The sequence below is a fragment of the Balaenoptera borealis genome (genome assembly GCF_965194805.1).
Source record: "Balaenoptera borealis genome assembly, chromosome: 6".
NCBI classification, from domain to species: Eukaryota; Metazoa; Chordata; class Mammalia; order Artiodactyla; family Balaenopteridae; genus Balaenoptera; species Balaenoptera borealis.
This window is the reverse complement of record NC_138863.1, coordinates 129,737,570-129,753,481: the sequence shown is the minus strand read 5'-3', so window position 1 is coordinate 129,753,481 and position 15,912 is coordinate 129,737,570. Positions and strand designations below refer to the sequence as shown.

The 15,912-nt window shown below is 37.3% G+C and overlaps 1 protein-coding gene across 6 annotated transcripts in view; it reads left to right on the top strand.

Annotated features, from left to right (window-relative positions):
* Positions 1–15,912, top strand: part of TUBGCP5 (tubulin gamma complex component 5) — a 55,589-nt gene that overhangs the window by 27,481 nt on the left and 12,196 nt on the right. For 5 of the 6 annotated variants that reach the window (XM_082395476.1, XM_082395474.1, XM_082395477.1 and 2 more), the window contains 9 exons: positions 4,864–4,953; positions 5,719–5,812; positions 6,315–6,561; positions 8,047–8,249; positions 9,243–9,442; positions 11,022–11,290; positions 12,288–12,486; positions 14,022–14,210; positions 15,020–15,202. In XM_082395476.1, the coding sequence (XP_082251602.1) occupies positions 4,864–4,953; positions 5,719–5,812; positions 6,315–6,561; positions 8,047–8,249; positions 9,243–9,442; positions 11,022–11,290; positions 12,288–12,486; positions 14,022–14,210; positions 15,020–15,202 (1,674 nt within the window). The remainder of the gene's footprint in view (positions 1–4,863; positions 4,954–5,718; positions 5,813–6,314; positions 6,562–8,046; positions 8,250–9,242; positions 9,443–11,021; positions 11,291–12,287; positions 12,487–14,021; positions 14,211–15,019; positions 15,203–15,912) is intronic. The other variant, XM_082395475.1, reaches the window with a different exon arrangement.

The window sequence follows — 15,912 nt, the reverse complement described above, 5'->3', positions numbered from 1 at the left end:
TTTTTCAACATTTTTCAAAATTGAAGTATTGAATTTACAATGTTGTGTTAGTTTCAGGTATACAGCAAAGTGATTGTTATACATACATTTATATATGTGTGTGTGTGTATATATAATCCTTTTTCAGATTCTTTTCCATTATGAGTTATTACAAGATGTTGAATATAGTTCCCTATCCTATACAGTAGGTCCTTGTTGTTTACCTGTTTTATATGTAGTAAGGTGTATATGTTAACTCCAAACTCCTAATTTATCTCTCCCCCCTTCTGCTATCCCCTTTGGTAACAGTAAGTTTCTATTCTATGCCTATGAGTGCATTTATGTCTTATAAATAAGTTCATTTCTATCATTTTTTTAGATTCCACATATAAGTGATATCATGTGATATTTGCCTTTCACTGTCTGACTTACTTCATTTAGTATGATAATCTCTAGGTCCATCCATGTTGCTGCAAATGGCAATGTTTCATTCTTTTTATGGCTGAGTAATAGTCCATTGTGTGTATGTGTGTGTGTGTGTGTACCACATCTTCTTTATCCATTCATCTGTCCATCTGTTGATGGACATGTAGGTTGATTCCATGTCTTTTCTATTGTAAATAGTGCTGCTATGAACATTGGGGCTCTATTTTTAGTTTTTTAAGGAACCTCTGTACTGTTCTCCATAGTGGCTGCACCAATTTACATTCCCACCAACAGGGGAGGAGGGTTCCTTTTTCTCCAAATCCTCTCCAGCATTTATTATTTGTAGACTTTTTAATGATGGCTATTCTGACTGGTATGAGGTGATACCTCATTGTAGTTTTGATTTGCATTTCTCTAATAATTAGTGTATTGAGCATGTTTTCATGTGCCTGTTGGCCATTTGTATGTCTTTGGAGAAATGTCTTTAGGTTTTCTACCCATTTTTTGATTGGGTTGTTTGTTTTTTTCATATTAAGCTGTATGAGCTGTTTATATATTTTGGAAATTAATCCCTTGTCATTTGCATAATTTGCAAATATTTTCTCCCTGTCAGTAGGTTGTCTTTTTGTTTTGCTTATGATTTCCTTTACTGTACAAAAACTTTTGAATTTAATTAGGTCCCATTTGTTTATTTTTCTCTTTATTTCCATTACTCTAGGAAACGGATTCAAAAAAATATTGCTGAGATTTATGTCAAAGAGTTTTCTGCCTATGTTTACCTCTAGGAGTTTTATAGTGTCCAGTTTTATATTTAGGTCTTTAATCCATTTTGAGTTTATTTGTGTATATGGTGTTAAAGACTGTTCTAATTTCATTCTTTTACATGTAGCTGTCCAGTGCCCAGCACCACTTATTGAAGAGACTGTTTTTCTCCATTGCATATTCTTGCCTCCTTTGTCGTAGATTAATTAACCATGAGCGTGTGGGTTTATTTCTGGGCTTTCTATCCTGTTCCGTTGATCTGTGTGTCTGTTTTTGTGCCAGTACCATACTGTATTAATTACTGTAATTTTGTAATATAATCTGAAGTCAGGGAGCCTGATTCCTCCACCTTCGTTTTTCTTTCTCAAGATTGTTTTGGCTATTCAAGGTCTTTTGTGTCTCCATACACATTTAAAATTTTCTTTTTCTGGTTCTGTGAAAAATGCCATTGGTAATTTGATAGGGATTGCATTGAATCTTTAGATTGCCTTAGGTAGTATGGTCATTTTAACAATATTGATTCTTCCAATCCAAGAATACGGTATATCTTTCCAGCTGTTTGTCTCCTCTTCAATTTCTTTCATCAGTGTCTTACAGTTTTCGGAGTACAGGTCTTTTGCCTCCTTAGGTAGGTTTACTCCTAGGTATTTTATTCTTTTTGATGCAGTGGTAAATGGGATTATTTCTTTAATTTCTCTTTCTGATATTTCATTGTTAGTGTATAGAATTACAACAGATTTCTATATATTAATTTTGTATCTAGCAACTTTACTGAATTCATTGATAAGCTCTAGTAGTTTTCTGGTAGCATCTTTAGGATTTTCTTATATATATTATCATGTCATCTGCAAACAGTGACAGTTTTACTTCTTTTCCAATTTGGATTCCTTTTATTTCTTTTTCTTCTCTGATTGCTGTGGCTAGGACTTCCAAAATTATGTTGAATAAAAGCGGCAAGAGTGGGCATCCTTGTCTTGTGTCTAATGTTAGAGGAAGAACATTTCGCCTTTGAGTATGATGTTAGCTGGGCTTATCGTATATGGCCTTTATTATGTTGAGGTATGTTCCCTCTATACCCATTTTTTCGAGAGTTTTTATCATTAATGGATGTTGAATTTTGTCAAAAGCTTTTTCTGCATCTATTGAGATGGTCATGTAATTTTTATTCTTCAATTTATTAATGTGATGTATCACATTGATTTGCAGATGTTGAATCATCCTTGCATCCCTGGGATAAACCCCACTTGATCATGGTATATGATCCTTTTAATGTATTGTTCAAGTCAGTTTGCTAGTATTTTGCTGAGGACTTTTGCATCTGTGTTCATCAGTGATACTGGCCTGTAATTTTCTTTTTTTGTGTGATATCTTTGTCTGGTTTTGGTATCGGTGATGGTGGCCTCATAAAATGAGGTTGGAAGTGTTCCTTCCTCTGCAATTTTTTGGAATAGTTTCAGAAGGATAGCTGTTAACTCTTCTCTAAATGTTTGGTAGAATTCACGAATTCACCTGTGAAGCCACCTGGTCCTGGACTTTTGTTCGTTGGGACTTTCTTTGATTACTGATCCAATTTAATTACTGGAAATTGATCTGTTCATATTTTCTATTTCTTCCTGATTCGGTCTTGGGAGATTGTACATTCCCAGGAATTTGTCCATTTCTTCTAGGTTGTTCATTTTATTAGGCATACAGTTGCTCATAGTAGTCTCTTCTGACCCTTTGTATTTCTGTGGTGTCAGTTGTAACTTCTTATTCATTTCTGATTTTATTGATTTGGGCCTTCTCTCTCTTTTTTTCTTTTTTTTTTTTTTGATGAGTCTGATAAACTAGTTACCAAATTTGTTTATCTTTTCCAGGAACCAGCTCTTAGTTTCATTGATCTTTTCTATTATGTTTTTGTCTCTATTTCATTTACTTCCGCTGTGGAGCTTTATGATTTTTCCTTTTATTAACTTTGGGTTTTATTTGTTCTTCTTTTTCTAGTTCCTTTAGGTGTGAGGTTAGGTTGTTTATTTGAGATTTTTCTTTTTGCCTGAGTTAGGTTTGTATTACTGTAAACATCCCTCTTAGAACTGCTTTTGCTGTGTCCAGTAGATTTGGATCATTGTGTTTCCACTTTCATTTGTCTCCAAGTATTTTTTAATTTCCTCTTTGATTTCATCAGTGGCCTGTTGCAGACTGGTTTTCTTGCTTCTGGTGTCTGCCCCCTGGTGGGTAAGACTGGTCCAGGGGCTTGTTCAGGGTTCCTGCAGGAGGTACTGGTGCCTGCCCACTGATGTGTGAAGCTGGGTCTTGTCCCTCTTGTGGGCAGGGTTGTATCTGCAGGCGTGTGTAGAGGCGGCTTTGGGCTCAGGAAGTCTTTAGGCAGCCTTTCTGCTGAGGGGAGGGGATGCGTCCCTGCCCAGTTTGTTATTTCGCCTGTGGCGTCCCCACACTGGAGCCTGCAGCCTACTGGGTGGGGCCAGGTCCTGGTGCCCAGAGGTCAGCCTCCATGAGAGCTCACGCAGGTGAATGCTCCCTGATATAGCCACCACCAGGGTCTTTGTCCCCAGGATGAGCCACCAGCCATCCCCCACCTCCCCAAGAGACCCTCCAAGACCAGCAGGTAGATCTGGCCCAGGCTCCTATCATATTGCTGCCTTTGCCCTCAGTCTCGGTGCTCGTGAGATTTTGTGTGTGCCCTTAAGAGTGGAGTCTCTATTTCTCTCCATCCTGTGGAGCTCCTGCAGTCAAGCCCCGCTGGCCTTCAAAGCCAAATGCTCTGGGGGCTCCTCGTCCTGGTGCCAGACCCCCCAGGCTGGGGCGTGCCTCACATGTGGGAGAACCTCTATAATATAATTATTCTCTGGTTTGTGGGTCACCCACCTGGGGAGTATCGGATTTGATTATATCACGAGTCTGCCTCTCCTACCTGTCTTGTTGTGGTTCCTTCTTTAACATTTTCTGGTATGTCTCAGTGTTTTTCATCAGTTTTTCTTTCCACAGTTAGTTGTAATTTTGCTGTGCTCGTGAGAGGATGTGAGGTTAGGGTCCTTCTACTCTGCCATCTTGACCGCTCTCCTCAGTCACTTATTCTTCATAACACTTTGCACTTGCCACTTAACCTGTGATCAGTTCCTCGTCAAACTAGCTCCGTTTGCCTGATGAGCAGCAAGCCAAATGCTGAAACTCCCAAGGTTTGCAGCAGAAAGGGTTTATTCACAAGGCAGCCAAGTGAGAAGGGAAAACAAATCTCAAATCTGCTTTTCCTTGAAATTTTTAACAATTCCAATTAAGCAGTTTTGTTATTTAATTATTATTTTTAAAATGAAATTATTTAACTATAATCTGTCTTTTGATTTGTTATTTTCAAAGTGAATGGATTGGTATATATTAGGCCATTTATTTTATTTCTGTTTTAGTGTACTTACTGCAAAAATAGTTACTATTTTTCCAAAACAACAATACATAGTTTTAAATATTTGCCGAAGTCAGCAATAAACATAGCAGTTAGAATTGCTCTGAAAGTGCTTCTCTGAGAGTATATCAGTTGACTTGTGAAAATGAATATGGGAGGAAATTTAAAGTATGTATTAATGTTTATTTGCTTATTGATTACTGGTTAAATAACCACTAAATTACACATATTCTTTGAGACTTCTACTTTTACTTAATGAGAAATCTTTTCATTGACATTTGATGTTTGTTATCTAATAGGGACCAACATTTGTACAGCAGTGACCCATTATATGTTCCAGATGACAGAGTTTTTGTTACTGAGACGCAGGTTATTCGGGAAACCCTTTGGTAAGACCTGTTAACCTAATTCATAGTCTAAAGACTTTATTAATGAGAAGCAGAATTTTGGTTTTTTGAAGAAAGATGTTTGAGGGTTTTTCACATGCATATTAGAAATAGGCCATTAGGTATGAACCCAAGTCAGGTCCCTGTGGACACCTAAATTTGGATTGGCAGACTCAGGGAGCCCAAATTTTAGAGTCGACCATGGAGATTTTGGTATATTTACCTCTTTTCCATTTTAAATAATGTCATACATGATTTAACCAAGATGAGACTATCACTTTTTAAATATCTGAATTCAAGTTAAGGTTTCTGATTTTCTGCTTACTGCTTTTTAGGCAGAGCACATCAGTGAGAGTTACCTGTGCCCTGTACCTAGGAACCAGGAATCTAAGAATTTAGATTGTGTTCACACAAAAATGAAGATGAAGAATGTAACATGTAGTGCTGTTACTACTGAGATTTCCAGTTTCTGGTTCTTTCTGCCATAAAATATAATACTGACATGCTTAAAAGTGGGAAGATCTGTTTGGACCATCACGTATGTGAGGAGATGTTTTGACAATACTGTTTTGTACTTTTTTAAAGATGGTACTGAAATAATCAATCTTAAAGTAATCAGATAAAAAGACTGATGTCTTCTATTTTCTAATTATCTGACCTCTTTGTCCTTCCTTACCCTCCCCTTCTGAATCTTTTATTAAAATTTCTTAGGCATTACTGTAGTGAATATTTTTCTAAACTTAAAGTACATTCATCTTTTTATTTCAGGTTACTTTCAGGGGTAAAAAAACTCTTTATATTTCAGCTGATAGATGGAAAGGTAACTGTGAGGAACAACATTATAGTAACTCATTTGACACATGTAAGTTATTTGTATTTATTGTAATTAAAATTAAATAATAAGTTTTATGTAAATCATGGTTATGTAACTTTAGAACATTTTGCAATATTAAAATTAACTATTAAATATATTTAAGTTACAAAAGGCAAAATTAAGTTTGTATTTTTATAGTGCTTAGAGAATTCTTTTATATTGTTTGTGGTGTTCATATTTAGTTTTGATTTGTATTTTCTGTCATTCTTTATTGGGAAAGCTGTCTACTGTAAATTTTTTGCCTACAGTACATTTACCTTATATTTATGTGTTTTTTAAAAGTATAAGCCACAGTTCTATATTTTATAAAAATTAATGCTTACACTGTTTCCTCTGAATGTAAAACTAAATACTCGTTTTATTACTTTGTCTTTTACTAAGCATACTGTTTAAAAAAGTCACAAAAGAAATATTTTACAGTGAGGGAGATATGAATTAGAATGCCTACAGAAGACTGACTTTAAATCATTCTGGTTTGCTTCTGTTGTAGAGCTGTTTACGATCAGTGCTAGAACAAATAGCAGCATATGGCCAGGTTGTGTTTCGACTCCAGGAGTTTATTGATGAAATCATGGGGCACAGCTCTGAAAGCCTGTTACCTGGAAATAGTTCCGTTCCTAAGAAGTCGACAGAAGCACCTTTTAGAACATACCAGGCTTTCATGTGGGCCCTGTACAAATACTTCATTAGTTTCAAAGAGGAACTTACAGAAATTGAGAAGTGCATCATCAATAATGGTATTTAAATATTCTTCCCTTTTACTCATAACACACATAACTCATATTTTGAATGCCATTTAGGTTAATAATTGATATAAGATTTGAAAATTACATGGCAAATAAGTAATTCTCCTGAATACACTCATTTTTTTAAATTATTTTAAATTTGTCTTTTTAAGCCATTCATATCTCTAAAAATCCAAACAGTATAGAAAGATTTACAGTGAAATTTTTTCCTCCTGCATTAGTTCCCCAGCCTAGAGACAACCAACTGATCCATTTCTTGTGCATCCTTCCAGAAATAATTTAGACATATGCAAGCAACATATATTCATATACACATGCCTAGTAGTCTTTTAACTGCTCTCTTCAAATTGCTTTCTAATTTAAATTTTGAGGATTATACCGTACAAGTATTTAAAGAGCCTCCTCGTTCTTTTTTACATATTGAGCATTTTGTTGTATATCATAGACCAGCCCCCTTTTGATGGATATTTGGGCTGTATCTGATCTTTTCCTGTTGGCAACAGTGCTGCAGTGATAACCACTTACATATAAGTAATTGTACATATGTGCACCAACTTACCTATAGCACAAATTCTTAAGAGTGGAATTGCTAAGTCAAAGGGTATGTGATGGCATATGTGATTTTAGTAGATATTGCCACATTGTTCTCCACGGAGGTACAGATAAATAACTTTACACCCTTGCCAGCAATATATATGGGTACCTGTTTGTTCCCAGTCTTGCCAGCAGTGTGTTATCAAACTTTTGGGTCTTCACCAATATGACAGGTGAAAATGGTAACCCAGTGCAGGTTTTCCCCCTTAACTTTTATTTACAACTAATGCAAAAAATAGTACGTTGAGGTCCCATGTTCCCATCACCCAGCGTCCTCCAGTGTTGACACCTATAGTACGTTATCAAAACTAGGAAATTGACATTGGCACAGTACATTAACTAGTCTGCAGATCTGACATGGGTTTCACCAGTTTTGCAGGGCCTTGTTTTTTTGCGAGGAGGTAAGCAGTATCTTTCTGCTGTTCTTTTACATTTTATCACATATGTAGATCTGTAAGACCACCTCCATATTTAGGGTTCAGAGCTGTGCCATCCTGACGAAGGGACTTGCTCTTGTTGCCTTTAGTAGTCACCCTCTCTGCCTCCCTGCACTAAAACAGGAGCCCATTGTAGTCTGTTTTGTATTTGCCCAGAGTAGTTTTATTCTGCATTCTTTTTTCATAAGTGAGGTTGAGTATCTTTCTATATGTTTAAGAATTGCTTGAATTTCCTTTTTCATGAATTGTCACTTCCTTTATTCATTATTTTTCTGCTGAGTTGTCTTTTCCTTCTTTGGGGGGAAATCAGTTCCTTGTAACATGAGATTAAAACCTGCCATCCTCCGGTTTGCCATGCCTTTCCATAAGTAGGTTAGCATTTATATCACATTTTGAATGCAGATATTTTTCCTTGCTAATGAGTTTGATTTCTTGATATTTGCAGATACTACAATAACTCTTGCAATAGTGGTGGACAAGTTGTCACCTCGATTAGCTCAGCTCAAGGTTCTGCACAAAGTGTTTAGTACTGGAGTAGCAGAAGTTCCACCTGACACTCGAAATGTCGTTCGAGCATCTCACCTGCTCAACACCCTGTACAAAGCCATCCTTGAATATGACAATGTTGGAGAAGCCTCTGAGCAAACTGTATGTGGGGATCCTTGTCTAGTCCACCGTGTGTGACTAATTCTGCTCAGCCATAGGAGTGGTTGATAGCCTGTCGTAGATATTTGTAAAAATAGTGTATCAGACAGCTGTTGTGAGTTTTCAAATTAGGTTCTAAATTTGAGGCTGCAGGAAACTAGCTTTTCATCTATAATTGCCAAGCTCACCAGATGGATGAGGCAAGAATAAAACAAAACATAAAAGCAAGATGTGGAAAATACCTAGCTGATTTATATAGATATTTGTAATAACTCTTTCTTAAATAAAAATACAGATCTATTATATGAGGTATGTAGAGTAGTCAAATTCTGTTTCTAGTCAAATAGAAACAGAGAAGAGAATGGTGGTTACCAGGGACCGGGGGAGAGGAGAAAATGGGTTAGTTAATGGGTACAGAGTTTCAGTTTTGTAGCCTGAAAAAGGTTTAGGAGGTCTGTTTTCATAACAATATGAATACATTTAACACTACCAAACTGTACACTTTAAAATGGTTAAGACAGTATAGTTTATATTATGTATTTTTTTACCATAATTTAAAAAAAATACAAATCTAGACTTTAATCTAGAAAGCTGCATGTTTCTTTGGGTACATAATTTAGGTGTTTTGCCTAGTTCGTTGGTGTCACTCTTTTTCCTCACCATTTTGGTACTGCATTTCAATAAAAAGTTGATTTCTTTCAGCTCTGTAATTTCTTTTTATTAGGAACTATAGTAGAACAGAATCACTTCCTTGTTGTTAATGGACATTTTGCTAATAGCACTGTTTGGATAGGATAACCATATCCCAGTTTGGACTGTCCAGTTCAGACCTGTTGTCCCTGGGTAACTTTCACTCCTAAGAGGGTCCTGCTATGGACAATATGGTCTTCTCATATTTAGGTGAGGTTTTTCATAAGGATTTTATAGCATGTGGTTTGGATTTTTAATTTCTTACTTTGTTTCAAAAAACATAGAAATTGGATCACTTTTTAAAAGGTGCCTCAGAAACGCTTGAACCTCATTTTATCCGGAGACGAGGGAGTTCTGAGAATGGATGTGCGTGCTGCGCTGTCTCCTCAGGTCTCCTTGCTGTTCTCGCTCTGGGTGGAGACCGTGCGGCCCTACCTGCAGACTGTAGATGAGTGGATCGTGCATGGGCACCTGTGCGACTGTGCCCGGGAGTTCATCATCCAGAGGTGAGGGAGGCACACCAGGAGCTGGCTTGACCTCTCTTCTCCCACGTGGAGGTCGTACACTTCCGTTAGCTTCACATGATCCATAGGCAAGTTCTGTTGCATTTTTATAGAAGACATCAGGTACCAGTCCAAAAATAATTTTTCCAAGTTTTATGTCAATCACAGCTTTGCTTATAAGCAAATTATATTTTTGAGTGATAGTGTGTTTATGGCTGGTATGGTGAAAGGCGCACTGAGTCCCTTAAAATGAATTAGGTGATGTCAGATGGCTTCATTAATGGGAACCAATGGGAATAAATTATCTATGAGATAAAAGATGTGAAAATATTACAGAATATGCCTCTGATATATTTATTTCTCCTAATTAGCTGCTCTTTTTACCTTTTTAGTATAATATTTAATAAAACAATTAAGGAAAATCTTAATCATCATAAAATCTATTTATGATGATTCCCCTTCACTTAATTGATTTTTCTGAACAGAATCATGGAAACTGCAATATAGAACTATTTGCACTCTCTTAACTCAGTCTTAAGTTCTGCACTCTGTACAGATACATGTTTTTTGTTTTGTTTTGTTTTGTTTTTATTTATTTATTTATTTATTTATTTTATCTTTGGCTGCGTTGGGTCTTCGTTGCTGCATGCGAGCTTTCTCCAGTTGCGATGAGCGGGGCCTACTCTTCGTTGCGGTGCATGGGCATCTCATTGCAGTGGCTTCTCTTGTTGCAAAGCACGGACTCTAGGCATACGGGCTCCAGTAGTTGAAGCATGCAAGCTTCAGTAGTTGTGGCTCGTGGGCTCTAGAGCACAGGCTCAGTAGTTGTGGCACATGGGCTTAGTTGCTCCGTAGCATGTGGGATCTTCCCAGACCGGGGCTCGAACCCGTGTCCCCTGCATTGGCAGGCAGATTCTTAACCACTGCACCACCAAGGAAGTCCCTAGATACATGTTTTTATTGATAGCTATCCATTTAACTCATCAGGGAGAGTAACTTTCTTAGAGCTACAGAAAGGTAACCCTGTTTACACAGTGCTCACATAAAAGAACTGGCCTTTCTTTAGCTGAATCTTGGGTCTCATTATGTCTTGTTTCTTCTGTTGCACATGAGGATTTTTGTAAAAACAGGATTCTGACTATCCTTAAGGGGTGATGAGTACACCTTGTTTCATTGTTAAAATAGTCCAGTGGAAATAATTGTGGAAAAAATGATGTGGAATTCTGGAGTTTACTTTCAGAGGAGATGGGCAAACTTTTATTCTACCTTTAAAGAGAACCAAATTAAAAAAAAAAAAAAAAAGAGAGAACCAAATTAATCATATTTTGTTTAATTCCAATTCAGGAAACTTTCTGCTTAGTTGGATTTTACCTATGCCATTCACAGTATTTGTCCACTTTTCTATGTTAAGCTGAAGTCAGGTAAAACATCTGTCCCATTTTACCTAAAGATTGCATTGTTTTACTAATAATTGATATTACTGTGTTTTAGAATGTTTGGACAACATGCCTAAGCTAGAATAGATATACTGTTGTTTTTAAGGAAGAGAAGTTAACGTTTAAATTCTTTTGAATCCCTATAGAAACAAGAATGTTCCGGTAAATCACAGAGACTTTTGGTATGCAACTTACACGCTATACAGTGTATCGGAAAAGACAGAAAACGAAGAAAAAATGAGTGATAACGCTAGTGCGAGTTCTGGCAGTGATCAAGGTCCCTCCAGCAGGCAGCACACCATGGTGTCCTTCCTGAAACCCGTCCTCAAGCAGATCATAATGGCTGGCAAGTCAATGCAGCTGCTGAAGAACCTGCAATGCATGGAGAGCACCACGTGCCAAGCCACAGCCAGAGGTAACCCCTTAGTGGTGGAGTAGCTGCTCCAATCTTCATGCTTGCCATCCTGAGATATGTCATTATTTTGCAGTTTGAAAATTATCAAAGCCTTTTATTTTCATGGAAGTGATCACCATGATCAAACTGATAGATCATGCTGCTCCTGACTGAAAAAAGATTGTCCTCGTTGGAAACTTTTATCACGGTGTTTGAAAGGCAGTGATAATACGTTCCACATGCATTTTACTTATTCTTGATGCCTTAGGACTTGTCCTTTAACAATAATTCTCTGCTGTTTCTTAATGCAGAGCAGCATTTGGCCCCTGAGGACATGAACTCTGGCAGATAGGAATTTGTTGGTGAACGGTTCAGACTTGATCATAGATTTTGAGAAAATCTTGATATAATTTCTGGTCTTTTTGGATGTTATTTAAGCAATATACTTAAGGTTTTATCAACTGACTAAAAAGGCTTTGAGAGGTATAGTTGTGACCTTAGTTGTTTTGTTTGTAAATCATCTTAATGTTACGTTAATTAGTTTGAATTATTATATCTACTTTAAGTAATATTTTCACTTTGTGGAATGTTTCCTTTTTAACTGAATAATAAAACGTAAAGAACTTTCCAGGGCCACTGTTGAAAGTGTTTTTCCCAATGTAATTATGATTCCTATTAGTGTTATAGTGCTCTCTAGTATAATGGTAACTTTATAACTCTCTAGTATAAAGGTAACTTTACTTTCAGGCATCCTGCTTATGCTGTTACTCTGTTCAGAAAAAAACTAGCTTATACTTTGAATGTTTAACCATGAACTTTGCAATTGTCTAACAGGGTATAAAAATGTTTAGTTGTACTAAGGGTAGTATACTGTAAGGGTAACAAAACAGGGATAGACCTTCATAGGCCAAAGGAAAAATACCAGGCTATAGTATATTTAGATAAGTTTACTTAATATTTCTTAATGTTAGTTATTTACTAGAACATACTTCACCTTACACATTTCTTTATGTTTCAGATGCAGAAAGAAAAGGTCTGTATACCCTGTTTCTGGAGTCTGTGCAGTCTCGTCTTCGACACGGAGAAGACGCCACTGCACAGGCCCTCACTGAGCAGCAGGCCACCAGAGAGACCCTCATTAAGATGCAGTCCATTGCCGAGAGGCACCTTGAACTGGATGATGTTCATGATCCGCTGCTGGCGATTAATTTTGCAAGGTGATACACACCTGCAGGATTTTCAATGTTTGAAATGGCAGAATCGTGCTGCAATATTTAGTAACTGTTTATCTCTGCCAGGTAGGGCTTTCCAGCCTTAAAAATAGAAACCTTTGTAGCCTCTCCTTTCTAATGAATGAAATACAAGAATATATTGTGTTCACTTATTTCAGGTACATAATTTAGCCTCCTCATTATTTGTGAAAGTCCACAGATTTTCATGGGCCCTAGGCCCACGGGCAGCGCTGTCACTCATACAGAAGACGCTCATGGAAGTTGGGGGTCCTGGGACATGTTGAGTCAGACCCTCCCGATGTATCTTGGCCCTTAGGGGCTTTTAGGTAATTGCCCCAATGAAATAAGTTATTAATACCCACACAATACCCTGTTTATTGTCTAATGGCCGTCATTCACTACTTTCAACCCTAATGGCTAGAAAGACCTACTCAGTACTTGATCTTTTAGGCAGAAGCAACTCTGTGAAGGACTGCTTCACACAAAGAATACTTCGAGGAAAAAGATTTTTATTTCTATAATAGTTGGTAATTTTATGACTCAAGATAAATATGGGACTCCAGAGTTTTGATTTAAGAGAATTCTATTGAGATGAATGAATAAAGAACATGTGGTGTATATGTATACAGTGGAATACTACTCAGTCATTAAAAAGAATGAAATTCTGCCATTTGCAGCAATATGGATGGACTTAGAGGATATTACACTTATTGAAATAAGTCAGACAGAGAAAAACAAATAATGTATGATATCACTTATATGGGAAATCTAAAAAAAATACAGGGCTTCCCTGGTGGCTCAGTGGTTAAGAATCCACCTGCCAGTGCAGGGGACCCAGGTTCAATCCCTGGTCTAGGAAGATCCCACATGCCGCGGAACAGCTAAGCCTGTGTGCAACAACTACTGAGCCTGCACTCTAGAGCCCGTGAGCCACAAATACTGAGCCCATGTGCCACAACTACTGAAGCCCACATGCCTAGAGCCCATGCTTCGCAACAAGAGAAGCCACCACAATGAGAAGCCTGTGCACCGCAATGAAGAGTAGCACCCGCTCGCCACAACTAGAGAAAGCCCGTGCGCAGCAACGAAGACCCAACGCAGCCAAAAAATAAATAAATAAATACATTTTAAAAATAAAAATAAAAAATACAACAAACTGGTGAATATGGCAAAAAAGAAACAGACTCACAGATATAAAGAACAAAATATTGGTTTACCAGTGGGGAGAGGGAAGGGGGAGGGGCAAGATAGGGGTGAGGAATTAAGAGGTACAAATTACTATGTATAAAATAAATAAGCTACAAGGATATATTGTACAGCACAGGGAATATGCCAGTATTTTATAATAACTATAGAGTATAACCTTTAAAAATTGTGAATCGCTATGTTGTACACCTGAAACTTGTATAATATTGTAAATCAACTGTACCTCCATTAAAAGAAAAAAGAATTGATGTCTTTTTTTAAAAAGAGAATTCTGTTGACAGCTCTTAAAAAGAAGACATATTTTTATATTAAAGGTTGTATTTGGAACAGAGTGACTTTCACGAGAAGTTTGCTGGTGGAGACATATGTGTGGATAGATCATCAGAATCTGTGACTTGCCAGACTTTTGAATTAACGCTGAGATCTTGCCTCTATCCTCATATTGACAAGCAGTATCTAGATTGCTGTGGAAACCTCATGCGAACTCTAAAAAAAGATTACAGGTATGAGGAGTGGTTTCATTTGGGAGGTAGTCGGTAGTTTATGGTACTTTAAGAATAGCTGAAGTTATTTTTAAACCTAGATTTCAAGCTAATTTTTATTAGAGTAAGGAATGGATATGCAATAAACAGTTTTCTTTTGAGAGGATCAGTAGACCATCAGTGTTTTCTTAACTTTATTGTGAAATTTGTTTCTGAGAATTTATCCCAAATGAAATATAGAAAAAGCTTGTTATGCAAAAATGCTTGTCATGAAGTTTGCTATCAGAGAAAAAACATGAAATTACTTAGTAATGGATGACTAGTTCTTTAAATTGTGGCGTATCCATATTAAAATATGGCATATTCATTTCCATGTATGAACTTTGTAAAGTTCATACAAATTATGTTTATACAGAGTTTTAAATAATGTAAAGTTTCTTAAATCTTAAAAAACAGGATATATAATATGGTAGGAACTATTTTTTTTAATGCATGGAAAAAAACACTGGGAAGAAATACCCTAAATAGTAACAGTGGAAATTCGTCATGAATAGTAGGTTTGGATTAACTTTTTTTATTACACTTTTGTGACTTTGCCAAATTTTCTTCAATGTTAAGAAAAATAACTTCTTTTTGGTTATTAAAAGTAAACCATATGCTGTTTTTATTATTTTTGAAAATCTTTAAGATGTGTTAGTATTTCTAATTTTGGTAAATGTACAGTGTAAACCCATTTCACTAAAAATGATGGTGTACAAAACCTGATCCTGATCTAGAATCCTATCTTATGAGCCTAAGATCTTTCTGTCACTTATTTTCTCTTCATTCAGGTTGGTTGAGTACTTGCAGGCCATGAGGAATTTCTTCTTAATGGAAGGGGGAGATACCATGTATGACTTCTACACGTCAATTTTTGATAAAATAAGAGAAAAGGAAACCTGGCAGAATGTGTCTTTTCTTAATGTCCAGCTTCAAGAAGCAGTAGGACAGCGTTATCCTGAAGACAGTTCTCGGTAAAATATGGGAGGACCTTTTATTTTAAATATTATAAGATAATCCATGTGTCATGAACTCTTTTATATGTTATCTTATTTAATCCTCACACCAACCCCTGTGAGTTTTACTAATGTTATTTTACACATTAGAAAACTGAGGCAGGGACTTCCCTGGTGGTCCAGTGGGTAAGACTCTGGGCTCCCAGTGCAGGGAGCCCAGGTTCGATCCCTGGTCGGGGAACTAGATCCCACATGCCGCAACTAATAGTTCATATGCCGTAACGAAAAAGATCCCGCATGCCCCAGCAAAGATCCCACATGCTACGACTAAGACCCGACAGCCAAATAAATAAATATTTTGAGAAAAAAAAAAAGCTGAGACAGCAGCGACTTGCCCACTGAGTGAGAGGAGATGTGAGATGGCACCATGTGGTCTCTCAGGGTCTGATGGCCTTGCTCACATGGCTGGAGTCCATGCTGGCTGCCTTCCTACCCAACGCCTTGCCCTCCAGCCGGCTGCACCAGCCTTCACTGTGGTGTCACAGGCGGTGTTCTGAGAGAGTGAGAGCAGAGCCCTTGGCACTGGCCAAGGCCTGAGCTGCAGGCCGCACCTCACAGACCCTCACTTCCACCACAAACCAAGTCAGAGGCCAGACCAGTTAGAGGGGAAATAGATTCCACCACTTTTCACAGACAGGGTTGCCTGTTTTCGAGCTGTTGTCCTGGCT